General features: G+C 46.9%; 5 protein-coding genes across 8 annotated transcripts; 2 read left to right on the forward strand and 3 right to left on the reverse strand.

Annotated features, from left to right (window-relative positions):
* Positions 1–523: 523 nt before the first annotated feature.
* Positions 524–1,673, reverse strand: org (oogenesis-related gene). Of its 2 annotated transcripts, none has more exons than XM_004067707.5 (6): positions 1,525–1,673; positions 1,360–1,452; positions 1,092–1,293; positions 862–1,025; positions 685–789; positions 524–624 (listed from the first exon to the last, which is right to left on the reverse strand). In XM_004067707.5, exons 1-6 carry the CDS (start codon positions 1,579–1,581, stop codon positions 592–594), a joined length of 654 nt encoding a protein of 217 aa, XP_004067755.1. In that variant the 5' UTR covers positions 1,582–1,673; the 3' UTR covers positions 524–591. The 2 variants fall into 2 exon arrangements, with proteins under 2 accessions (XP_004067755.1, XP_078801907.1); XM_078945781.1 differs by having other exon boundaries at positions 1,522–1,596.
* Positions 1,674–5,179: 3,506 nt separating this feature from the next.
* Positions 5,180–8,322, forward strand: LOC105353895 (inactive tyrosine-protein kinase PRAG1). Of its 2 annotated transcripts, XM_011473848.4 has the most exons (4): positions 5,180–5,426; positions 5,603–5,712; positions 6,175–6,725; positions 6,957–8,322. In XM_011473848.4, exons 1-4 carry the CDS (start codon positions 5,359–5,361, stop codon positions 7,917–7,919), a joined length of 1,692 nt encoding a protein of 563 aa, XP_011472150.2. In that variant the 5' UTR covers positions 5,180–5,358; the 3' UTR covers positions 7,920–8,322. The 2 variants fall into 2 exon arrangements, with proteins under 2 accessions (XP_011472150.2, XP_078801896.1); XM_078945770.1 differs by having other exon boundaries at positions 5,217–5,426; positions 6,175–8,065.
* oaz1a (ornithine decarboxylase antizyme 1a) lies at positions 8,125–12,967 on the reverse strand. Its single transcript, XM_004067708.5, is given in 6 exon segments — positions 8,125–8,530; positions 9,237–9,322; positions 10,187–10,362; positions 10,437–10,523; positions 10,525–10,591; positions 12,765–12,967. Coding segments are annotated over 6 exon segments (666 nt in total). The 5' UTR covers positions 12,884–12,967; the 3' UTR covers positions 8,125–8,399.
* Positions 12,968–16,306: 3,339 nt separating this feature from the next.
* On the forward strand, positions 16,307–19,476 carry LOC101166463 (uncharacterized). The gene is made up of 5 exons (XM_011473849.4): positions 16,307–16,534; positions 16,672–16,695; positions 16,772–16,906; positions 17,007–17,083; positions 19,305–19,476. Coding segments are annotated over exons 2-5 (330 nt in total). The 5' UTR covers positions 16,307–16,534; positions 16,672–16,694; the 3' UTR covers positions 19,422–19,476.
* Positions 19,477–19,638: 162 nt separating this feature from the next.
* Positions 19,639–22,429, reverse strand: amh (anti-Mullerian hormone). Of its 2 annotated transcripts, XM_078945772.1 has the most exons (7): positions 22,038–22,429; positions 21,736–21,945; positions 21,505–21,671; positions 21,221–21,332; positions 20,964–21,063; positions 20,469–20,890; positions 19,639–20,397 (listed from the first exon to the last, which is right to left on the reverse strand). In XM_078945772.1, the coding sequence occupies exons 1-7, from the start codon at positions 22,111–22,113 to the stop codon at positions 19,994–19,996; spliced, it is 1,491 nt and encodes a 496-aa protein (XP_078801898.1). In that variant the 5' UTR covers positions 22,114–22,429; the 3' UTR covers positions 19,639–19,993. The 2 variants fall into 2 exon arrangements, with proteins under 2 accessions (XP_078801898.1, XP_078801897.1); XM_078945771.1 differs by having other exon boundaries at positions 21,736–22,397.
* Positions 22,430–25,933: the final 3,504 nt, after the last annotated feature.

Raw genomic sequence — 25,933 nt, forward strand, 5'->3', positions numbered from 1 at the left:
CCAAGAAATCCTCGTAGTGTTTTTAATTTCAGCCTTTCTGCAGAAACCAGCTCCTACAACCTCTAATATGTTCTTCATCTACGTCTGAGCAGGAGCAACGCTCCTCCAAACCAGAGCTGAAACAGCTCACTCATCCAACTGAGGAAGGCGAGCCTGAAAAGGTTTGAGCAGATCGTGCAGCAGCAGCAGGTCACCACCCACTGAGCGTAGAGTCAGACCTCAGTGGGCACAGGAGGTCTGGTCCTTGAAGGTCAGACATGGTGGCAGAGAAACCACTGAACCAAAAGTCTTTAATCTGCTTTTTAAACATTTAGAGTAACTAGCTCCAAGAAACTTGTTCAGTGTAGAATGTTCCAGCTAAAGAGCTGGATGGCAGACCAAAGGTCAGGTCCTGTTAGTGGGACAAGTCCTAACGTTTGAGTTTCCTCCTGTCAACAGGTAAACTAACCATACCTGCAGCTGTAAACCCCACCTCCACCTGTCTTAGGCACTTTACTGCCATCTAGTGGAAAACCACCAAGTGTCAGGATATAAAATACTTTATTTCATTAGAAAGACAGAAATGTAAATATTCAAACAGCAGGAAGTCCTTCATTCAGCAGTGGGGGGTAGGGGGGCCGCATCCTTTCAGAAATAAAATTTAGTTAATTTTAGGTCCAACCATTTTTAAATGACTCGTCTCACCGTCTGCACATCTTCAATGACGAGGCCTCTCCCAGAAAGCTCCAGGTCGCTCTCCGTGTTGTTGTGGGAGGCGTATTCGTCGGTGTCCGTCTCCACGGAGCTGGGCTGGAGGACACGGACCATGGGTCGGTTCTACAGGAAGAGTTCCACATTCACAGGACGACAAACTGGACCAACCTCATAGTCCGGATCTTCTGCAGGGCCTTCATCATCTACCAGCTCCTTGGACAGAGCTTCCACCCAGCTTGGATGGTCTTCCTCCTCCTCCTCATCATCATCCAGGTCGTCTTGTTTGCGCTTGCTGCCTTTTCCGTCAGGTTTGGCGGGAGAACTTCTGATTTCTGTTAGAGATGCAGAGGTCAGAAGATCTGCCCTGAAGGTCAGACTGCTGAGTGTTGAACCAGCACCTGGGGACAGGGCGACCCCGATGCTGCGGGGTCCCGGGAAGCCCAGGGCGCTCTGGACCCAGCGGGGCAGGACGGACAGCAGCGCGCGCGTCACACGGCGCAGGCGCTTCCGGCGGCAGGGGCGTGGGGGTGCAGAGACCGCGGTGACCATGTGAGGCTCCTGAAAGGCAAGCAGCCGCCAGGCCCTGGAGCAGACTCGAACCTGCAACCGCAATCAGCGTTAGAAACTCATCACTAACAAGAAGCTCCGTGATGGTCGGACACGAACCACGAGGCCAAACGGCCAGAAGAGGCCGCGGAGCAGCGCGCGCAGCCCGCCGTCCCGCGTCGCCACGGCGTCCCGCGTCGCCACCACGGCGTCCTTCAAGGGCAGAAGATAAAACAATCAGATGGAAACTTCAACCAGAAGGCGCTTCAGCCCAAACACCACCACCTCCGGTTTCTGTTCTCCGCCCCGCTCTGCTGCTTCCACGCGGCCTCCACACGCCATCCTGCTGCCAGCCGCGAGGACACCCACTGATCCGGCGCGCTTATGAGTGCGGCACGCGCTGCTGAGGCCGAGCAGCACAGGTGCGCGCAGAGGCAGCAATTAGCGCTATCCAATAAACACAGCCCGCCAATTAACCAGAGCCAGCCAATAGAACTGCACCACGGTTCGGCTGAGGGAGGAAGGAGGAGAACCGCAGGTTCCTCCTACCGAACCCAGAACATCTGACCGAATCTGGAACCAATGCAGATTTGATGAAATTGTTTGAATCAACAGGAAATAACAACCAAAAAATACACACACAATCAAGACAAATGTTTGGAATCATTTCCAAACACGCGCACCTCTACACATGTGAGGAAACTGAAAGAAAACAGCATCAAGGAAATGTGATCAGAAAACAATCACAGGCTGCAAGAATGAGACTGGTGTGGTTATGGGAAGCGCTGAAAAAGCCAGAGACCTGAATACCTATTTTACTAGGTTATTGTTTCACCTGTCATCCCCACTGTTTCCAAAATCAGCCCGATCTCCACCAAACTCATCACTGAGCCCTCTCCACTCCTCCATTCCTTAATCCACCTCCACACTCCTGCATGTGATCCATGCCACTCATCTGCAAAATATGAATGCTCCCCTTCACATCATATCACAGGTGAGAAAGGAACTGCAGACTTTGCACGGAAAGCACCAGGACGTCCTGCATAATCCTCATTACTAAGGTGAAGAATCCCCACGGCAATAACGGCCTGTAGCACCGACCTCGCATGTAATGAAGATCGTTGAGAGGTTGGTGCTGCAGCAGCTGAAGCCACAGGTGCAGGATGACCAAGATCCACTGCAGTTCGCCTACAGGGAGAGAGTGGGGGGAGAGGACGCTGTCCTCTATTTGTTACATCCCACTCCCTCATATGGATGACGGAGGTTGTGCTGTGAAGATGCTTTTCTTTGACTTCACCTGTGCCTTTAATACTTACAACCTCATCTGCTGCAAGAGAAGCTCACCAAGACGGCTGTGGAGCCATTCCTGGTGTCCTGGATCACAGACCACTTAACCAACGGGCTGCAATATGTCCGCATGGGGGGAGCCATATTCAATACCCTCAGTTGCGTTGGCGCACCGCAAGGCACTGTTTTGTCTCCTGCTCTGTTCACGCTGCACACGTCTGACTTCTGCCACATCACCTCAACCTGCCATATGCTGAAGTTTTCAGACGATGCAGCCATTGCGGCCTGAATAAAAGGGGGAGAGGAAAGGGAGTACTGGGGCCTTTTGGAGGACTTTGTGGCCTGGAGCAGGAAGAATCAGCTGCAGCTGAATGTGCAGAAGACCAAAGAAATGAGAAGAAAGCAGCCTCCATCACCTCCACCCATATACATTGAGGGAGACAGCGTGGAGATGGTACAGTTCAAGTACCTGGGGGTCGTTTTGGATAACAAGGTGGACTGGACCACCAATACAGACCACCTTTACAAGAAGAGCCAGTCCCGGCTGTACTTTCTCGGCTGCGCTCATTAAACATCTGCTCCAAACTCCTGCACGTTGTATCCATCTGTGGTAAGAAGTGTCCTCCTCCATGCTGTGGAGTGCTGGTGCAGACGGCTCAACCAATTATTCCATAACGTGAGCTCCGTGGTTGGACTGAAACTGGCCCCAGTGGAGGACGTGGCGGAGCAGAGGACTTTGTTTAGGTTCAGGGCCATTGTGACCTCACACCCACTGCACCAGGCTTCACCAGGAGGAGCGTGTCCAGCAGCAGACTGCTGTCCAGCACAGCTCCACAGACAGACTGAGGACGTCTTTTGTCCCTCGTGCCATAAGACAGAACATCAAAAGTTGAACTTTAATTTCTGAATCATGGATCTCTTATATATTTTAAATGTTTTACTAATAGATTTTAATAATGAGTTTTTATGGCTTTATTCTTTTTATTGTTTATTCTATTGTGTGTGTTGAATTCAAGCAGCTGGCTGCTTTTTCATTTCCTTCGGGATTAATAAAGCTTCTTCTTTATCAGAAAAGTACAAGTTTACACGTACAAATCCAAGTTTATTTGGAAAACTTTATTCGCACAAACATCATGCACAGCACTTTATTACTGACAAAGGTTCCTGTGTGTGTGTTTGTTTGTGGGTGGGGGGGGGGGGGAGGGCTGCCTATGGGTTTGTGTCACAGAAAGGTATTTTCTTAAAAATCTCGCTAAAATGTAAATCTGATCTAAATGTTAGACAGTTTCTTCATGGAATTGAAACTGTTCGGTAAAGCAGAACAAAGATGGATTCAGAGTCCGCAGATATTTTCATCAAACAGAAGTACACCCCCGCGTTTAAGTGTCTTACATAACAAAGGGGAGGACAGCTTTTCACAGCTCTGCCTTTTATTCAGGTCTCTTTCCAAACGGTTTCAACAGTTTTATTCAGACGAGAGGCTGAATCATGAGACAGAACCGGGATCAGGACGTTCAGACTTCATCAAAACGTTATGAAACAAAAGGTTATGGAATTTATTCAAACCGTCTGAGATTTTCAGATCCTCCGTATTAGAAATGTTTCAGTTTCAGAACAAACAGATGAAAATGACAAGTATGACCAGGAGGCCGGCGACCTGTGGGTCCAAACGCAGGTGGCCATGGATTCAGCGGGAAGGTCAGAAGGTTATCTGGCCATTATAGCCAGATATGTCGCCAAACTGGTGTGGGTCAAAGTTCATCTGTCAGGGGGGTTAGATGTAACCCAGAGCTGAAGAAGCCTTTTGGACCTGGAAGGGTCTTTCCATCATCAGGCTGAATGTTTTACTCTGGAGGGAATGGGGACGGGACTATTAGCTCGAGAGACGCCACCTGGTGGCTCCTTGATGAACTGGATAACCCATCTTTAGTTGTGCTTTAGTTTCTTCTGGACCTTTAGTCAAAGTTTTCCTTTGAGTCCGATAGGTTTCTGCTCTTCAGCTGCCTGCTGGAGTCATGCGCTCCCAGCTCCCTCTGCTGCTCGTTCTTTGTTTCAGGGAGGTCCTCCCATCTCTGCTCCTCAGTCAGAAACCCACCTGGACGCTCCACACCACACTGCCAGAGCATTGGCTCCTCTGGAGGTTAGCGTCATCTGCTTTGTTCTGTAACCCTTGTGCTATCCTAGGCACTTTAACGTTGGGAGTTGGGTCATCTAGACCCACTAGACAGAGCTCTGAACCTTTTTTCTTCAATGATTTGTGATCTTCACTGGTGTCCATGGATTACATGAAATCTTTCCACCTTTATTCACCTTTGTCATGGTAGGGAGAACACGTTAATGTAAGGGTGGGGTCATCTAAGGTAGCACAAAGGTTAAGAGCTCAGGAAAAGCTTTGCCTATCACAGAGTCACTTGTTTTGAGCAGAACTAGGATTTCAGAACAGGACGTGTGCAGCTCAGAAACTGCAAAAAAAAAAAGCTGCTTCAGTTCCCTAAAGTTGAAAAAACTGGGAGTCTTTGTAGCCAAAAGCTCATTGTAGTGGCTAAAAGAGCATCAAGAGCTGTAGACAGACTTCAGAACAGAAAGCAGCAAACTCTGAGCCTTTGCTGCAACGTTTCTTCCTCATTCTGGCAGGTTGAGGTTAGCTCAGAGCAGACGTTTTCCGGTGCCAACCTCAGACAGTGATGAGAGCAAACCTGTGGAAGTGAGTCTGACGAGAACCACGGTGAAGACGACAAAAGGCGTTGAGGGGAGCGCCGCTGCAGCCTCACCCCGACCATCAACGGCGTGAGAGACGAGGAGCCGCAGGTCCCGTTGCTTTCTGCATTCCTGATGGCGTTTGCTACCTTTGGCGGCGCAGCGGAGCAACAGCCGCCAGCTCTGCCCCTCAAACAGCACAGGTAAGCCCCACAAAAGCACATGCGTGTGGATGTTACCTGCATGAAATGTTTGAGAGCTGAACTGTCGCCTGCGATGAGTGTCTGCTCAGTCACCTGCAGCTTTAGGAGAACCCACGTGGTTGAGACCCACAGACGTTGGCATGAAGGGCTCAGTGCTTCGGCTCTTCTGCCTACAGGTGTTCCAGTTCCAGTTCTGATGGCGTTCTCCTCAGCTCAGCAAACGACGCCGTCTTCCCCGACGCCCAGGACTGCCAGGCCCCTCAGTGCCCCATTCACCAGCGCTACGGTGGGTTCACAGCCGGCTCGGGCTCCTCCAACCACACGTTTTTCTGTTGGGGAGAACTGGGGAGGGGGTGTTCTACAACCTTCTGATCTTTACAGTGAAGGGAACAGCAACAAATTGGGACCAAAAAGCTTTTTAGCAAACGCTCGAGATGGAATTTGTTAAAACCGAGAAACGTTTTTACCATAACGCAGTAGATAAAGTTTGGAGCTCAAACCATTTTGAAAGTTTTATTTTTGTGTGTGTGTGTGTGTGGTGGTGGTGGGGGGGGGGGGGGGGGTTGTCTTGTGTTCTTATGTCTTTGAATTGTTGACGGGCAGAAATAATGTTTCATTTGTAATTTCTCCTAGAGATTTTAGCTCAGTTCTTCTTGAAGTTCTCCTTTCTTAGCGTTTGTCATCGGTTCTTAGAGGTTTCCGTCCGCTCCTCAGGGCCGCTCCTCACGTCCATCTTTTCTTTCCTCAGATGCTTCCAAACATGAGACGAGGTTTTTCTCAGAGGGAATGGCCCCACCCATCCCAAGGAAAAAGCTGACCCGCACCCTGTCCCTTCCCGGGTCCGGTGCATCGTCGCCGCCCCCCCTGCCCCGTCCTCCATGGTCTCCTGTTCAAAGACGTTATCTGAACTTTGACAACCCCCTGTACATGACGGCTTCTTGTGTCCGTGAAGAGGGGGAGGGATTTGCGCCAGCGGCAGACTCCACCTTCACCTCTCCGTCTTTCTCCCAGCTGTCCTTCCACACCTCAGACGAACATCTGTGCGTGTTCTTTCAGAACTTTGCGGACCAGAACATGGTTTCCCAGCGGCTTCAGCATCGCCACCTCCTGTTCCTCCGCAGCACTGCGCAGGCCGTGGAGGCCCGGTGGCTGCAGAAAGGCGCGGCAGGGGGGGTCTTCGGCTCACGCGGGACGCAGGATTTCCTACAGTGTCAGGCGAACGAGCCCAAACGGGTCGGAGACCAGACGTTCTACAGGCTGCACAGCTCCAGGTTCCCAGAGAGGGTTCTGGGTCTGAGGGTAAGACCCACCTGCTGCTTCCTTCTGAGCATGTGCAGCTGCTGCTTTGCCACTTCTCCATCTGCAGAGCCCTCAGTGACATGTCGATCTTTATCAACTTCTGCAAGCGTTCAACCCAAACCCAGAGCGACTTCCTGGCCGGCGCCGTCTCAGCTGTTGCAGCTTCTCTCTGGATGGCAGAAACTGCCGTGGGTTTCATTTCACCTCTGTCTCTTTTCGGTTCCTCCGCAGGTGTGCACCCCAAAGTCCGAGGCTTCCTCTGCTCAAACCCAAGTCACGCCGCCACACGCCAACGTGCGAGACGTTATCGTTCATTTTCAATCTGCAGCAGTCTTGACACAGAGCTGCAGCCACCCGCTGCATCCTGCAGGGTCAGGCTGCAGTACCAGTGAGAGCCCAAGCACAGTTCTGTCTCTTCTTAAGGGGGGGTTCAGCGTAAGCCTTGAGAGGGACCTGCCGCTCGCCACCCTGGAAGACTTTGTCCAGGATGCTCTGCAGCGTCCCGGGAGTTCAGGTTACTGCAGACAGGTGTGTGTTTTGCTGCTGCAGATCCTGATGGGATCACAACACCTGCACAGCAACAGCGGAGCTGCAGCCGAGCTCAATCCCCGGGAGATCTTCCTGGTCTGGCCGAGGAGACCAGATGGAGGAAGAAACCAGGCCACACAGGAAGTAAACGAGCAAAAAAGAGGGATCCAGCTGTTATGGAAGACGTGGGGCTCCCCCCGGCTGGTCCTGACGCCAAAGTCCTCTCCAGTCGCCGAGCCTCTGGTCTACATCAAACACCAGGTTGGAGCTCTGATTGACTTCTGCCTGCTGCCTCTGGAGAGCCCAGCAGCTGTCCGTCCAGGTCCAGCTTCAAGCAGCTTCTACCAGAGAGCCCTCCGCCACCTTTCCTCGCTGCTCCAGAAGGAGGGCGACCTCCAGATGACCAACGCAGCGGCCACGCTTCAGGTGCTTCTCTGGGGGCCACAGGGGCTGCACCCCTCAACCGTCACTGTGCACCACTGGCTGATGACCAAACAAGCTCTGCTGGTGATGCAGATGGCAGAGGCCGCCCTGAAGCAGGAGCAGCTCTTCCCGGACTGGGAGGACTGCATGCGTCTGCAGTTCCTGGCCTTCACGGATCCAGAGACGGTGGCGAGCGTCGCCGCACAGCTGTGGGAGTCTCTGAACAAAGAGGCTCAAGTCTGACCAAAGACTGGATACCCGGCAACACCAAAGCTGATCTACTGCTCCTCATCATCCGTTTCTCTGAACATGTTTGTGATTCAAACCTGGACATGTCTGGGATCTCAGAGACTTTCTGAGTCAGTCAGGGCTGAAAGGAATCAAACATCCGGGGCTGTGGACAGGTGGTCGGTTTGGGTTTGTGTTTTTGATGGAAAGCAGACACTCCTGCAGGGAGAACATGTTTATTTAATCCACGTACAACATGCAAATACCTATGGAAAGAACCGGAATCAAATCATGCACAATAAAAAATATTACCCAGCTACTCCACTGATGATCACGACAACATCACAAGCAAGATATCAGTCTATCGTTAATATGCTGCATGATAGGAAAGGGGGGGGGGGGGGGCGCACATCAAAAACTAAGCGGCATCATCTGACAGAAGCGCAGCACAGAGAGGAATCTAGAGTGAAGAACATCTAACTGCTGAGCGGGACTTCAGTCGTCATCGGAGGAGTCTCGCTCGATGCTGTAAGCCATGAAGAAAGCGTCGGCGCGGGACGGGACGAGGGGATGACCCGGTCTAACAATCTCAAAGCCCAGGAAGCTGAACGTTCGTAGCAGAGGAGCTGAGAACAGACGAGACACAGAACCGTCAGTCAGGAAGAGAAGCTGATGGCAGAAGATTCACCAGAATGAAAAACCTCTGGATTACTGACAAAGAATCAAAGTTTGTCCTCTTTGAACTAAAAGTTTTTTACAGCTGTGCAGCTCCGTCTGATGTGTTTAACATAATAAAAAGAAAAGACGTCACTGCAGGAAGAACAGCTATGGTTACCTCACAATACCTTTAACAAGTACTAGCTTAAACTTTAACTAGTACAAGACAGAATGTCCAAAAGTAGTCAAAATGTTCAAATGAACTACTATAAATGATTTTAAAAGTACTAAATAGTAGCAAAAAGTTCTGAAAGTACTAGTTAACACGCTAAAATGTACTTATTAAATAATAAAGAACGATAAATCTTTAGGAAATACTAGTTAAAGGTAATCGCTGCATGTTCCCTCCGTCTGCTGGTTCGTTTGGATCTGAGAGAAGCTGAAAGGGTTAACTGTGTGTGTGGTGCCTCACATACACACACACACAGTTAACCCTTTCAGAGGTATTACTACAGGTTCACCTGTTTTCCCTCTAAACTAACAGCACATCTGCATTCTTTCTGATGAATCTAGGTTTTTACTTCAAACACCAACACTTTGTACCAAACCAACATCTGTCCTGGTTTATCCTATACCTCTATTGTTTACATTCATAAAACATGGAGGAAGCTTCACCTCTGTCATCGCGGTTCTTGTGAAAGCAGATGAACACGTGATCTGACTGAAGCTGCTCTTCTGCAAATTCCAGCAAAAGTGCAAAACTGAAAAGCAGAAGAAAGAAGATCCCGATCAGATCGGATCCCGAACAGGGCGGATCACAATCCTGTGTGAGCGTGCGTGTTTGTGTGTGTGTAGGGTGGGGGGTTGACACATGGATAGCGGCCCTTTTATTTCACAGAAGTATTAACCGTTTGTAAATTGCTCATAAAGGAGAGATTAAAAACTGCGGTTTGGGTCCGGCTGGAATTCCATGATGCCTTTCATGTATAGAAATAGATTCACCAGATTTACACCGCTTTGCATTTCACACCAAGCCTCTTCCAGCTGTGGGTACATGCGCTGGTATCTGGCAGAGGCAGACCTGTGTGAACGCTGTGTGCTAAAAGCGCATTCAAGAACGCCTGCTTAGCGCGTTCCTAAAGGGCATCACAAGCCTGGTGTGTATGCAGCGTTAAAGAACCTTCTGGATTTCCTCGATCTCGCGTTGCAGTTTCTGGTGGTTAGCATGTTATTGTTCATGGGTCTGGCGGTGTGAGTGCGGACTCAGACGGAGAGAAACTCTTTCTTGAGATGGAAGGTTCCGGATACGACTCAACAGAACCTGGACCTGAAGCCCCCGCAGACCTGCCTGCATCGTGTGGAGTCTCTCTGTGCATGCATGGCGGTGAGGTCACATGGGTCACTACGTCATTTCTGATGAAATGTTAATTTTTTTATGGATTTTTCTTTTGGCTCTTTGCATCTGTTAATGTTAGATATATGTGAACAAAAGTTCTAAGTTCTAAACTTTAAGAAACCAAAAGTTTCACTTCTTTTATAGACAAAACACTTTTTTCATCTGGAAAAACAGAATCAGACATTTCCTGAAGTGTGGAGAATGTGAACTTGTCCTGTTCTTGACTGACCCGTCTTTGCTGCCCTCGGGCAAAGCGCCTGGAGGGATTTCCACATAGAGGTTGGCTCCTTTCAGCGCGGCCCTCCACAAGCACTGCTTGCCTTCAGAGCGGCGGGGCTCAAACAGCAGGAAGCGCACTCGGCTGTTAGCGGGGGGAGGCTCCTCAAAAACCAGCAGATGAGCATCCTGCAGGAAGACCAGGACCCGCTAAATAGAACAACATTTCCAGAAACAGTAATGTCTGAGGCAGCTTCACATACAGAGAAAAGCAGCTTAGCTGAAAGATTGCGATCCCGTTGGTCATTCCCTCGCCCACCTGGGATCTTCAGGGGTGGGAGAGGGGCATCAGGAGCACCACAGAGGCCCCGGACACGGGTTACTGGAACAGCGGGAGCACCCCCTGGAACTGGAGATGCTGGAGAGTAAAACCAACACATGAGGCCACCATGAGGGAGGAATAGACTAGAGGGTCACCAGTCAAACCCAAACCTGTGCTCGTCGAAATCCAGTATGACCGACTACAGAACTGAGCAGAGACCGTTGTTCCTTCTAGTCTCAGCTCTCCATGATTCGGGATACGACTCGTCCAGAAACATTCAGATAAAAACTCAACAAAAAAATCTAAACTTCAGGAAATCAGGTGTTTTAACACAGTTAAGTGTTTTTACTGTAGGACCGCTCGGCTACGCCTGGCTTACAAGTAGATCATGGTAATATCCCCTACACGCATTGAAAATTATTCTTATTTGTCAACACTAAACAAATGTTTCAAACAAGTCTTAACTTTGCTTCAGAGTGCCTTTTAAATTCTAACTTGGCTGATGTTTCTGCAGCTGCTCCAGAGACCCACAGAGATGAATATTGTGTTTTTGGTGTTTTTAACACGTTCTTGTGGCCTTTTCCTGATGATGGAGGACATTTATACAAAAATGAAGCCTCAGTCTCCCTGCTCTGCCCCCATTATGATGCATCCACCTGCAGACACATAGATCCATGAACGTCTTTGTTTTCCTCGTCTGAGCCGGAATCTGGATCTAAACTGTACAGCTGAATAGCTACGACTTTAACACAGCGGGAACGACCCCTTCCTCGCCTGGCGCTAGTAGGCTTTAAACAAAAAGAACTTTAACAAATGGGAGAAAAAAATAAAAATCAACAAATATGTTATACTTGACAGTTAGGCCTGCACAATAAATTGTAAATGTGTCGTTATCGCAATATCAAGCTGTGCAATCTGCATATACCTTAAATGTGCTAAAACAATAGCTTGATTTTTTTTAATGAATCAAATGCATCCCTTTTTGCATTTGAGCAATCAGATGGACCCCTTTGATGTTAGATGCCCGCCTCCCATCTAGACACGGGTCATTTTGAGTGCGATTTCTTATGCTGACTCTTATTTAAATCAAACTGTTGCAGTCAATTGGAAATAATGTATTTAGTTGTTTTGCTATTTGCCAATGTATCGCAAGTTATATTGTCATTGAAATATTGATCACTAATATCGCAAATCGTGAGATTTCCTCATATCGTGCAGCATTAATGTCTATTTATAACTTTCAATAAAGCTAATTCCCCCAAATTAAAACTTATCGAGTTCAATTTAGATGTTCAAATTTCATGTTATGTGCTAATAAATGTAAACCACGTGGATCAGATCTAAACCAGCTCAAATTTAATACCTTAACATTTGTTTATCCAGGCAAGACAGATTTAAAAAATAAAATCTTAACTGTGGCCTGGCAAAAAGGCAAGACCTGAAAATCCTTTTAGAGGTCAACGATGTTATGAAATGACCATAACTGGACTATTGCCCCCTTTATCATCCAGTAACTGATTAACAGCGTTGATGTTTGCAACAGAACAGTTTTGTAAATATAAAGTTTTGTTTTTTGTGTCATGTAGGAGATTTTCCACAAACTTAAACATCAACTGTTTGGATTGAACAGTCGTTGAAATGATCATCCAGGCAGGAATTTATTATTCCGGTGCTCCGAGCTGAAGGCCCAAACCGGGGGTTCCGATCAGCAGCAGCTTAGAGCAGCTTAGAGCCGCTCTAAACAGCTTACAGCAATTATTCTGATCCACGAACATTCACAACAGCTGCGGTTTAGCGACACATCATGATGATGATGAAAGAGTCCAGCAGCGACACCTGCAACCAGGCCATTAGCTACAGCTGACGCTAATGTTTAGACGGACAGTTGTTAAAATGCAATTTAAATAAATGACCAAAATCGCTTTAATTTCTTAAAACGAACATTTCAAGTCCAGAATTGATGCTAACAGGAGTCCCAGCACAGTGAGCACACAGACGGGGCCTATCGGTTGTGTTTGGCCTTCAGGTTAGCATTAGCCTTTAGCATTCTGTCATCCGTCTGCTTTCTGATGATTTGTGTTAAAGTAAATTGGGTGTTGGCCAAATTCTTTATATTAATGTTTAATGAAAAACAACTGGAGGCGGGGTTTAGTAGAAAGTGGCCAGAGTGCAGTAGTTGTCAATAATTAAGGGCATTCCAGGATTTAGTCCGTGTGGCTGTTTCTTTGGGCCGCGGGTTACTGATAGCCGAGAAGTGACGTCATCATACCTGCCGCTCGTGGCTTTGTTACCGGGCTCCTCAACAACAGGCATGGTCCGTGGGTTCCTCTCTTTCTCTCTGGCAAAACAATGACTATTCAAAATCGTCTGGAGGTGAGATTTAACCATCCGGCCAGCGTCTTCACCGGCTGCTCGCGCTATCCTCCGTCTCTGTCTGACTTGCCTGGCGCAGTCGCTATGCTTCTTCCGGGCCGAGGGGGCGGCGGCTGTTCATTGGTCACCTTCTCTGTGACGTAGGCAGGAAAACATGGTGTCATCTGTTTTCATGAGCCGAAACCTCAATTCAATTTCTGCAATAATCAAATCCGGACCGTTTCAACCAGTTTGACTCAAAGATTTCTGTAGAAAAGAAACATTCAAAAGTTCAGCTGTGAGATTTAAGTCTGTTGTTCAAATTAGTCACCTTTTTGGACTGTTTATGTTTCATCCTAGTCCTATACAAACAAACAGACAGAAAGCAATTCTCCAGCAAAACACAAGATTTTAAAAAAGACATGACAGTAACAACAGAGGGCAAACAAAAGAATGAAAGTGGTTATCTGACAGGTGTCTTCCTACTGTTAAATACAACCTCTCTGTTTAATTGCATTTGGACAAAAGGAAGTCGTTTGCTTTCCTTTAACCAGCGGCATGAGGGGAACATTATTATGAACGTGTTCGTGTGGTGAAACGATGTTTTCTGTTGTTTGAACCGCCTGCCTACCACGTATTTCAGCTCCTCTGTCTGCTGTCAGTGATTTAAGAACAAACTTACTGAGCGAACATTCAGGAACCTTCAGTCCTAAATGAGCGAATTCAGACTCTTCAGCTGAACATAAATGGCTTTTGAAACATCACTAAAAGTACAACTTTCTTGTGTCCTCCAAACACAGCTGTTAGAATCCGCGCATGTGCCGCACGCATTCAGTTCCCCAAACAAAGACACCCCCTGTTGGCAATGCTATATGAGGTTCCATACTGCAGTATCAGCAGCTGCATGAGGTTTACTGAAAGTTGTTAAACTTTATCTAGCATGAACTCCAGTACTATGCAACCTTACTAACAGAGAATAGAAATAACCCAAGATCCAAGATAATCCAAGATTTCTTTTTAGTACAATAGCCAGACTAACCGGTAGTCAGAGCTCAGTAGAACCACATATCCCTGTTACTCTCCGCTCTGATGATTTTCTTACATTTTTTGATAGTAAAATCTAAAATATTTGAAACAAGTTGAATCAAGTTATAAAGTTATAAAAATGAATGAATTGGGAGCCGGTGAAGTGAAGCTAACACAGAAGTTCAGGGTTAACGTGTTTAAATTAAACTTGATAATAACTTAACAACAAAAAGTTTGAAGCTGGGGAAAGTGTGGTGCACTGGGGTTGTGTCCTCTATTCTCGTCTACTTCTACTGTCCTTCTCTCCTTTATTGTTGATCATTTATCTATTATTCAGTTCTCCGTTCCTCTGTTTGGTGAGGTTCATGTACTGTCCCTCTTTCCCACTCCCCTCCAGAAGAGTGGGAGTGATTCCAGATTCCAGTTGGCTCTAGTTTGTCCTTACCGAGAAGGAGGGTCTAAGTGCAGGGATGCCCAGTTTATTTTAGTCTGTTTAGTTAGTTCAGTTTAGAAATTTCCCATTGAATTCTATGTCATGTTCATGATCCTTATGATTTTCTGTTTACTTTACAATAACCGGTACAAAGTCCATTGAGACGACTGTTGTTGTGATTTTGGGCTATATGAATAAAAATTGCATTGAATTGAATCTGTCTCAATTCTGCTCAATCTTCACCCGAATCCAGAACAGAAGCTTTGTTCTGGATTCGGGTGAAGATTGAGCAGCTGGAATATTAGAATCAAGAACAAATGACAAAAGAAAAGAAACGTAGGCTAAAAGTATTCTATTAAAATGAATGAATGTGTTGGAAAAAAACGTTATTTAAAATAATAAACAGTCATGATTTAGTGTGTGTGATTTGTGGCAGGGGACATCCCGCACAGGTCGCCAGTCTGTTGCAGAGCCACAAATCACATACCCATGCACGCTTAAAGCAACCAATTAACCCAAGGAGCATGTTTTTGGACAGTGGTTTCATTAATATATTATATGTTATTACATCAAAAACCCTCATTTCAGTTCATCAGGAAAAATCCTCCTGGTTTAACATTAAACTCCTTCAGATCCACTGATAAAGGACAAGATCTTCTCCGTGTTACTCCTGGTCCAACCTCTTCATCAAGTTTGCGGATGACACAGCAGTGGTGGGTCTCATCAACAACAACGATGAGACCACGAACAGAAGTGAGGTGAGCAGGCTGGCTCTGTGGTGCAAAGATAACAATCTCCACCTGAATGCGGAGAAGACAAAGGAGATGGTTGTGGACTTCAGGAGAACTCACACCCAGCACGCTCCACTGATCAGCAATGCTGCTGCTGTGGAAAGGGTGAGCTGCACCAAGTTCCTGGGGGTGCACATCTCCGAAGACCTGTCTTGGAACCACAACACTGCATCACTGGCCACGAAAGCCCAATAACGCCTGTACTTCCTCCTGCTGCCATCAGGGAGGAGATTGCAAAGTCTCCAGGCCAGAACCAGCAGGCTCAAGGGCAGTTTCCTCCATCAGGCGATAAGGAAACTCAACTCCCTCCCTGCCCTCCCCCCTCTACCCCCTCCACTCCCTGCTACAAACTCACACTGAAAAACTTTCACTCCTGTTCAGAACATCACCTTCACCAAAGACTTCCACCACCGACTCATCTACTTATGGTTCTTAGCACCGTTGCCACTTTAAACTGCCACTTTAACCATCTCATTGCTCTTTTGCACTGTTTAGATTGCTGTTATATTTCTTCTTATTATTACTGTTATTTTATCTATTTTATTTTATTATTTTATAAGCTGCTTGCACTGTGGGGTGAGAGGAAAGTAGTTTCATCTGTGCTGTGTGTCTTGTGTATGCAGCATATTTGACAATAAAGCTGACATTGACTTTTTTTTTTTTTACTTTGATTCGTCGTGGCTGCTGGCCCTTCCAGTCTGCAACTGGTGTCAAGCCAGCACGGTCTCGTCGAACGCCTGTCAAGTGAGCCCTCTCTCAAAAACAGTGTGCCGCTTTCTTCAATACATTGGGATAACAGCAAGAAGGACTTCTTTTCAAAGTAAAAGCAAAGTGTAAAGCATCATCATTCAATTTCTGTGTGTGTGTATCTGCATTTACATATGTCTGATGTGGAATTACAAAACAGGACCCAATCGAAATCAAGTATTGATGTGTTCTTACTACAATGTTGACATATAGATCAAATAAAAACTCCTAGTTTCCACAGAGTCATTTCACTTCTCACTGAGAGTGTCCTAATTAGTGATGTCATAAAATAACTTTCAGAATGTTCTGATGTGGTGTTTTAAAATGGGCCCCAATTGAAATTCTGTATTAATGCACTTTTACTTCATGTTGACATATGTGTAAAACAAAAACTGCTAATTTCCACACATGTATACATATAAATTGAATGACAGTGCTTTACACTTTGCTTTTACTTTGAAAGGAAGTCCTTGTCCCCAATGTATGGAAGAAAGTGTCACACTGTTTCTGAGAGAGGGCTCACATGACAGGCGTTTGACAAGAGCAGGCTGGCTTGACATCATTAGTCTGCAGAAGCTGCTGCTCATGTCTCCACCCCCATCTCCCAACTGCTCCTGTCAGTCAAAGGTTCGGGCCTCCACAGCAGCGGGGTCCACGGACAAACGGACGACGTGACCCACAGCGTTGCAGGTGAGTTCAGCTTCCGTCCACGCGCCCTGAACTCCACGGTTCTGGTTCAGCGTGGAAGTTTGCGCCTTTGCAGTTTTGCAGACGTGTCTCTTTTCTGGTCTGACACTGACGGAAAATGCTGTCACTGGTTCTTTTAGGAAGCGACCTCTCGACCAGCAGAAGTAAGAGGACTTGTGGCCAAGCATGGAAGCCGACCTGACCTCTGACCTGACCTCCGACCTGTTTATGCTCCTCCAGTGTCTTATGAGGAGATCTTCTCGCTGGAGGACCTGCGGGAGGTTCGGAACCCGTGGAAAGGCTTTACCATGAACCGTTGCCTGCTTCTGACGATGGCTGTGCTGCTGCTCAGCTCAGGGATCAACACTCTGCACGGTGAGCCCTGCTGCTCCCAGGTGGCGCTGGTCGGGTTCTGTTAGAAGCTGGTCCAGTGTTGTTTGGAGGGTACCACGTGAGCCGCTCTGTTCCCACGCAGAAGCCGTGGATGCGTTCGTGGAGGACTCTGGGATCCGGTCTCTCTGTGGAAGTCTGCAGTCCGGTTCAGTTGCTCAGGTACCATCTGCAGCTTCAGGATCTGGTCAGATTTTTAGTGAACTTTGAGAAAAGGAGGAACATGAGGAAGCAAAGATCATTTAGAAAGCCCCAATTCTTTGTTTGGATCCAGTGTTCTCTTCTTGTCATCTCAAAGTTATGGTTATGGCTCAGTGCTGACCATTGACTTTATATGAGAACTGGACTGAGTGACCCCCCACCTCTCACCCCCCATAGACTTCTATAGAGAAAGAAACCGCTCATTCTATTGGTCAGAAGAACCATTTCAGATCTGATACCTTTTTTATGACATGTTCTCGATAATCCTTATTTTCCTATTAGTTATGTAGTTCAAGTCAGGGCTCGACATAGCCATTTGTCCGCTGGCCCGGTCCTGTTTTTCGAGCAGTACGGACCACAAGACTTTATTTTTTACTTGTCCACTCGGGCCACTAAAATATCTAACAATTAATACATTTTTCACCTTTTACAATAAAGTATATTTTGCGAAAACGTGTAGATTTACCTCGTCTTTATAATTCACCTTTTCTGCTAGTCCTGTGTTCAGACTTCAAGGGTTTCTATGGGAAACCTTTTATCACTCTTCTCCTCCTCTCCCGCCTGCGCGTGCGGCTGTCACTGCCGAGCACCACGCGGCACGCGCTCACTCAATTTTTTTTCAAACTTTATTGAATGTAACAATTCAATACTAAACAATGTTAAACAGCAACAACGAAGGAACAAGCCAGTGGGTTATTATTACATTTTAGGCAGATATATTTAAACTGACACACATATCAGCGCGCCCCCTGGTGGTTTTTCACCGCGATGATCATAAATCCAACACCGTCACTGAAGAGAGACTGAAGCATGTCAGAGATGTGGAAGACATGGCAGGAATAGATAGGAATATGTTAGATGGAGTGACGGGTGGAATTAGTGCTATGGACAGCAAGATATTTAATGAATGCATTGAAGATGAAACTGTATGCACTAAGCTTTAAGCTGAATGTCAAAGAATCAAAGGCAACTCAAAATACCTGAATCTCAGACTCAAATGGAGTATAATGTCAAACTACTTAATTTTGTTTTTCTTTACAACACTGTAAGCAGTAAGTATTTCTAGTTAGCTGAATGATCTCAGTAATTTAATTGTATTTAATTTTTCAATTATTTAATTTAATTAGGTAACTAAAGTAACTAAAAAGTAAATGTAACTTTGCAACAGTAACAAAAAGCAGAACCTTAAGGCAGTCAGGGCAAAAAAGTCAATAAAACTTCTTAACTATTGATTAGGAACAAATGTGAAATAGCAGTGATTAAAAGCAGCATGAAAACTTCTGAACTAGTGTTAACTACTACACTGCAGCGCTCTCTTCAAAACATCTGAAACAGACTAGAGCAGATTTAAGTTTGATATTCTCTATTTTTAGTCATTGAAAAGTGTATAAATAAGTGCTAGATGTCACCAGAATGCACCAAATTGCACCATATTAAAATTTTCCGGGGGGCATGCCCCCGGACCCCCCTAAAGTTGCAAGCACCTGCGGAGCGGCGGGTCTCGCTGTGCGCGGTGTCGGGCCAGTAACTTTCAAAAACTACTGGCCCTGTGGGCCAGTGCAAATTTCAGGGCTATGTCAACCCCTGCAAGTTATAAACTGACCAATCAGATGCCCTTTAAAAAAGTAGGCAGAGCCTCCTGCACCCCATTACCAACTAGTAACCCTTGTGCTATCCTAGGCACTTTAACGTTGGGAGTTGGGTCATCTAGACCCACTAGACAATGCGCTGAACCTTTTTTCTTCAATGATTTGTGATCTTCACTGGTGTCCATGGATTACATGAAATCTTTCCACCTTTATCCACCTTTGTCATGGTAGGGAGAACACGTCAATGCAAGGGTGGGGTCATCTAAGATAGCAAAAGGGTTAAAAAAGGTTTGACAGATTTGGTGTAGCCTGCTTTCAAATGGTAGGGGGGTGGCCTTCCAACAAGCTCACTCCTGATAGGTCAGAGTGGTTGTCATAAAAACGTTGACTCAGACAGATTTCGGGCGCGTCCGTATCGCGAGAAAATGGTGTCTGACTTGACTTCCTTTGGTTGGAACTGGAAGTTAACCGTTTCTATGACATCACACTTGATCAGTCCAGTCCTCTGATACAGTCGACGTTCTGACTGCAGAGTCCATCAGAACAGCACATGTGGCGAACAGGAGCTTGTCCGTCTTCTGTTGTTCTTGCAGATCTCCATGTGGGACAGTCTGATGTGGTGGTGGAGATCCGAGGACGTTGGAGCGATACGAAGAAGAAAAAAACTTTTAGGCAACAAAGTGATCCTGAAATCGAAGAATAAAGAATGATCCACCAGAGGAACGGATGGATGGTTCCTGAATAAAATAAACATTCTGAACTTTGTTTCACAGTCAGTTCAGTGACTATTTGATTTAAATCAATGCCAGAGTGTTCATCCACGGCTGCAGAACCGGTTCAGAATCGTTTATGGAATGAATCGATCTTTCATTTAATATTGGATTTTGTGTCTTCAGTGAAAAACCTAGAATTGAGTTCTGGTCTGAGTTCTTTGGTTGTGATGTTTTATTTCTGACACGAGCTTTGGAGGAAAAACAGGACAAGAGAGAAAAAAAATGGAAAAAAGAAACATCTTAAATCCCCATGCCCTAGTCCTGTTCCCTCTCTGAGTGCATAGTCAGATACCCCCCCCCCCCCCCCCACACACACACACACATACATATATATGTGTGGATAAATATACACGCAGAAACACATGGAAACATCCGACTCTCATTTGGTTCCACGAGAACGTCAGAAAACTGGATTCACAACTTTAACAGTGAACGGATGTGTGACGCTGAATAGAATCAGAACCTCAGAACAAAGTAGGTATGACTCCCCCTTCTCACAGAGGGGGGGCTCAGCGGCAGCCACACTCCCGCGCGATCATGTCCGGCTTGATGGACAGGAAGGAGCCTTCATCATTCCAGTCCAAGACCTCCAGGGGGTCATAGGCCACGGGCACGCAGCAGGGCGCGCGCTCTTCCGCCACGCTCTCCGTGTGCGAGGTGAGCAGGATGGCGTGGTTGTTGCCGTTGATCAGAGGGAAGGAGCACACCCCGCGGCAGTTGTTGATGTTGGCGCTCTGCGGACCCAGAAGAAGCTTCTCAAAGGACACGGTGAGGCTCCTCAGCCCACAGATGTTGCCCTTGGGCGGGCTGTCGGGACCCGCCCTGGTGCTCCGCAGTCGCCTGGTCATGTCGTACGCATGCGCCACCGTCTTCAGCGCCTTCAGCAGAAGAAAGGCACAGAAGTGACTCTCCGCTGAGGGGAGAGCAGAAGGTGGTCAGCAGACGGTTCTCAGCATGGGTTTACGAGGCAGCTGCCTTCTGCACCTGCTTCCATCTGCTGAGAAGCACTGAGGTCCTTCAGCCTTTCCAGTCGGGCCGTGGTTCTGGGAGAAACCGTTTCCTGCTCTGCCAGATCCAGAATGAGCATCTCGCTCTGCTCCAGCCTGAGCCTGAGCTCCACCAACAGCGCAGGAGACAGGATCAGCTGTCCCCGGAGGCCCTGAGACTTGGAGCCCCAGTTGTTGAAGTAGAAGATAGTTGGAGCAGAAGAATTAATAAGCGCCGCCAGCAGGGTCTCACTGGAGGACAAGCCCAGGGGAAGGGGGGGCAGGGCCTGGAGGGAGTCCAGCTGGAGCAGTGGCTGTTTGTCCTGGTCCTGAGGCAGGACGCCCTCCAGGAACCTCCTCAGTTCACAGACGAATGAGGTCTGCACAGGAACCCCGGAGGAACCAAAGGCAGCTGGACGGCTGAAACAGAGGAGGCGCGTCTGAAGTCCACAACATCCGCTTGGAAAGAAGGAAAACCAAAATGGGAGCAAACCTGCCATTGATTCCTTCCTCTCCTGTGAAAAGCAGAAGTGGCGTCACGCCAACCGGACCTCCAGGTTTCCCACCAATGATGGCGTCTATCAGGTTTTGGTCTGAAACGAAGAGAAATGTGTGAAACCTTATTCCTGTGCAAACAAAAGTGGAAAAATAAAAATCCAGTGAATCCAGTATAATCATTTAAAACCTGTTTACTCATTTAAAACCAGTTTACTCATGTGAATCCAGTATAATCATTTAAAACCAGTTTACTCATTCTTGGTGATTTTGCTTCAGCGCTGATTGTCCATCTGTGCTGAGAGCTGCTGCTGGAAGATCTGCCCATCAGGAGAACATAGAGGGTTCCTTCTGAGATACAAGCAGACTACAGACAAGAGCATCCATTAGGATCACAGATCAGAACAATGAAGGTAAAACGGAGCACAACCAGAGAGGGATCAGAACCTCTTAAAAACATCTCATTTGAAATCCCATACAGGGGTTGAATTGTATTTAGAACGGCTTTCTTTCCAAAAGCGCCGCTGTTTCTTCTTCACCTGTGAGTGTGGCAGCAGAAAGCGGCTGCTGAACGTGACCTCCAGGTCTCCAGCAGCGGCGGGGCTTTCAAAGGCCAGCAGCAGCAGCAGCAAGTTCATCTCCAGCAAAGAGGATGCTGGGAGGTCAAAGGTCAGGGTGACGACCCCTCGCTCCTCTGTTGCAAACACTGACAGACAGACGGAGATGTGATGCAGAGAAATGCTCCTTGAGGCAGCACGAAGGATCCTCACCTGCAGCTGGTTGCCGGACCTTCAGACCTCCATCTGGCCATCTCCGCCTCTCCTCTGAAAGCACCAACAAGGTGGAGCGGGAGGAAGGATCCGGCGCTCTGCAGGCTCCAAACAGGGTGAGGCTGCTGTTGGAGAGCGCTCCGTCAGTCTGCAGCGCTTCACGCAGCGCTGCCACCGCATCATCCACAAAGCACGGCTCCACCCGCCGATCTACGCCCGAACAGAACAGGTCACCCAAGGAGAAAGTGATGTGGAAGATTTCCCAAAGATGAAAGGCTGGAAGGAAGGAAGCAAAGCCGGACCTGTTCCGGTGGAGCTGTGGTGCTGGACCTGCTGGGTCCCAGCGAGCCCGATCCAGAACAGCAGCACAAGCAACATGCTTCAGTGCTGTCTGAGCGGCTCTCTGGCCCCGCCCCTCCTGCTGCCTGCTTTTACAGGTCATGCAGAGCAAGACACTCCCTCTCCCTAGCAGTGAAACAGGCAGACAAAATATTGCTCTGTCCCTGGAGATATTTGGGGTTAGGGGAACACGGATCTGCTCAACGTCCACATAACAGAGGAGGTTCTGCATGAAATACACTGCAGGTTGAAGGAAGCAGGACTGTCAGATAAATTCATCTGTAAGAGACCAACACGTGAAGTTTCTTGTGCACAAAAAAGATGTGCACAAATGTGACGGAGGACTGCCATCACCTTCTTTCTCTCCAAAGAATGCAGCTCTCCGTGCTCCTTCAATTGAAAATACCAGGAGGAGTTTGCAATTTGCAAGCAGAGAAAAAAGTTGAAAAGTTCATTAGGGGTGTCGTGTCTTGAGCCTGTTGGGCATGTTTTTAGTTCAAACAGCATCCTTTCCTTATCTGCTAAGGACAGTGTCTCGGAAAACTCCCTCATCCTAGTTTGGGGTAAGAAGCAGGCCATAAAACACAAAAGAACTGTTGCTGAAAAAGTGAAAGGTCATCTGCAAACTACAGCTTAGGTTAACAGCCAAAGTGCTGCCAGGAAACTTTCCTTTGCTCTTCCCTTCTTAATAATGACCATGCTTGCGGTGTTGGGCTTTGATCTTTTTTTTCCTCACGCCTGAAGTTTATCCGTGGTTCTTCATTCCTGGATGATTGGAGTCGACCTTCAGGTCAAAGCCAACGGTTTCCTCAGAGCAGAAATATGCACAGAAGTGTTTTCTTCCTCAGAACTGATCCTCCTTCGGCTTTTCTCACAGTTACAGTCCTGCTTTGCAGACGGTCAAGGTCTCTGAGCCACCGGCTGATTGTCCCAGGAGATAAGTACCCTGGTGAAGTGAGGAGTGGCTGCACCTACAATAACGTTTTCTGAAGCTTCTCCTCACAGGAAGAAAGTTATCTCCACAGTTCCACCTTGAAAACATTCCTTTTGACCACATCTGTGGGATTCAGGGCTTAAGACGGATTTCTGGTCAGCTAGAGAAACATCCTTAGGGGTTTCTTAATGTTCATGTTGATCTGCATTTTATAACAGTTCCAAACAAAATCCAGTGAAAAATGGGAACCATTCCTGTGAAAATGTGCCGTCTTCATGAACTCAGAAGCTGCTCTGGCTTCAAAAGTCCTTCTGATGTCACAAAGACTTTTCCAAGCTTGAGCAGAAATTGCTTTCAGTCAGAACCTCGACCAACCCGTTTTCCTGCAGAACCATGAATATGTTGTTTCCTTCCAAAAGTGGACTTTGGTATTTTGGGATGAAAGTTCTGCAGCAGAACTAAAATGCTCTCCAGTTTGAAAAACACCCATTAGGGCAATATGGGAATTCCCATCATCTAGTCCCATACTACCATACTAGCACCACCATGCACGGCAGTTGCAGTGATTTTCCTTATCAAATATTCTTTTTACTTGACTCTATCATTTAAAAACACTTTAGAGAAGAAGAAGCTCTGATGCGAGAAGAAACCTTTAGGTCATCTGTGTGATCTCTCCTGTGGATCTGTTCTTCTCATCATGGAGGAGTTTGATTCTGGTTCTTTCAAACTTCTTTCCTCCATCTGTCGTTTAGACAAAGTTCCGTCTAAGCATTTTTTAACCCAAAAGCAATGCAAACACGGTTTAAGAATACATCCATTTCTCAGTGGCCTTGAGGTAGAGTGTCAATCCTTCAGACTGAACGAGCGAGTTCAAATCCAGGCCGAGTCGTACCAAAGCGCCTCCAGGCTTGACACTCGGCATTAATAGGTTGGATTGGGGGGGTTAAACCACCAAATGGTTCCTGTGTGCAGCTGCAACTCACCACTCCCCAAGGGGAGGGGCCAAATGGGGAGGCAAAATGTCCCACCGAGGTGCACGACAGTTGATGGGACTTTAAAATGCTAAAAATACTTTTCGCATAATTGTTCTGACCAGTGGCGGTTCTACCCTGAATTACTCCCCGGGCGAGACCCTCCTCTGGCGCCCCCCCCCCAATAGAGTCACTTTGTCCATTTATTGTAACTGAAACTAAGAAATTGATATAAAAAAAAGCTGTTTATCAGAATTCTGCACTGCATTATAACAGTTATCGGAACATAAAAATTAAAAGACTATCAGCATGGCAAAAATACAGTTAGGAAATATTTAATCAAACACAAATAAATAATCTAAAATAAATATAAACTACAAATCACACTAATAACACACTAGAATAAATATAACTGCAGCACTAAGAACAGAAAACACTAACTAAAACCTAACCTTTGTGGCCTTCCTGATGCAAGCTTGTCAATAACGTCATCATATGAAATCTGCTCCCCTACTGAATGATTGATACTAACGACAGCAGGTTAGTGAGTTGCTCCTGAGACTTTGGTGACCTCAGGTATGACTTGATCAACTGGAGTTTTGAAAAGTTAACAGCAGCAGCAGCAGCAGCAGCATCATTAGCAGCAGCAGCATGCTACCATCACAGCTTATTTAACATTATGAACTAATATACAACAGTAAAACACAACAAAAACTTTGTGTTACAGCAGAGCAGACAGACACACGAATCATAACTAATGTTACAAGTTAAGGCAGAGCAAACATTTAAGAAGAAAATCGTAAAAATAACGTAATTTACAATATTTGGGCCTACTTTAGTTTTGGTCATGATAGACCAAAAAAAGAGATTTTTCCTCTGCAACGTTGTTGTTGTCGGAGGGCAGATAGCATTCAAATTTACAAAACATGCATCTATGCGATATTACTCTTTTCTTTCTCTTTTTCTCCTGTTCTTCTTTTCTTTTCTTTCTAAATTGGGCACCAGTTTTGACCTTTTTTCTCCATATTTCAGATGTTTTTTGCATTTAGCATTAATGTCCTGACATAGGCATCAAGTCTGTCAACTAAACCAACTGTCACCTTAGTGAAAACATTGTTTTGTTTTCCCATTTTTTATTTGGGCATTTCACACAAAAATAACCAAAAAAGCATGATTTTTTATACCTTTTTTATACCCGCAGCCCCCCCCCTCCCCCTTGTCACACATTTCCAGCAGGAGCGCGTGCAGCTGCACCCAGGGGCGCCAATTCGCTACATGGCGGCGCAGTTTTTATGTTTTCATCAAGCACTGAGTCCTGGCCTGTGACCGTCGCCCCCCTGGAAGAAGATCCAGCCAGGTTTTGCGCATGCGTTTTGCGCTCCTTGCTCACCTCTAAACCTGCACCCCTCACCCCGCGGCCCCTCCCTTCTCCTTCTTCACCCCGCGCCCCCTCCCTTCTCCTTCTCACACACATTTGCGTCTACTTCTCAAAGACAGGAGGGAGCGCAGCTGCGGGGCGGGGGCGCCGCCAGGTTTCAGGCTGTTACAAACTCTGTGATATAAAAAATAAAAACAATAGTGGTGCATAAAGTATTTTACAACGGCTGAGCCGCTGGCGCCGCCCCCCCCGTCATCTTTCCGCCCCGGGCGATCGCCCGTATGGCCCGTGCCTAAAACCGCTACTGGTTCTGACCTTTGAAGACAAAATCTGTCATTTTAAGTCCTAGGCTGGACACATTTGTTTAGCTTAAGGTGAGCCAGAGTTCGATTCCCAGATAACCCAAAATTTCAGGCTCACGAGACGCTAACGGGAAGACAGTTCTTCTAGGTTCCGACCATTAACAATAAATAACCAGCCTCCAGTCAGAGTCCCAAGTTCCTATCTCTGATTGATGTTTAAAAATCTTTTGGAAGTGGAGGAAGAAGCCAGTGAGACGCCAGTCAGAGACAGAAA

Source organism: Oryzias latipes, chromosome 4 (assembly GCF_053564925.1).
Source record: "Oryzias latipes strain Hd-rR chromosome 4, Olatipes_Hd-rR_3.1".
Lineage (NCBI taxonomy): Eukaryota > Metazoa > Chordata > Actinopteri > Beloniformes > Adrianichthyidae > Oryzias > Oryzias latipes.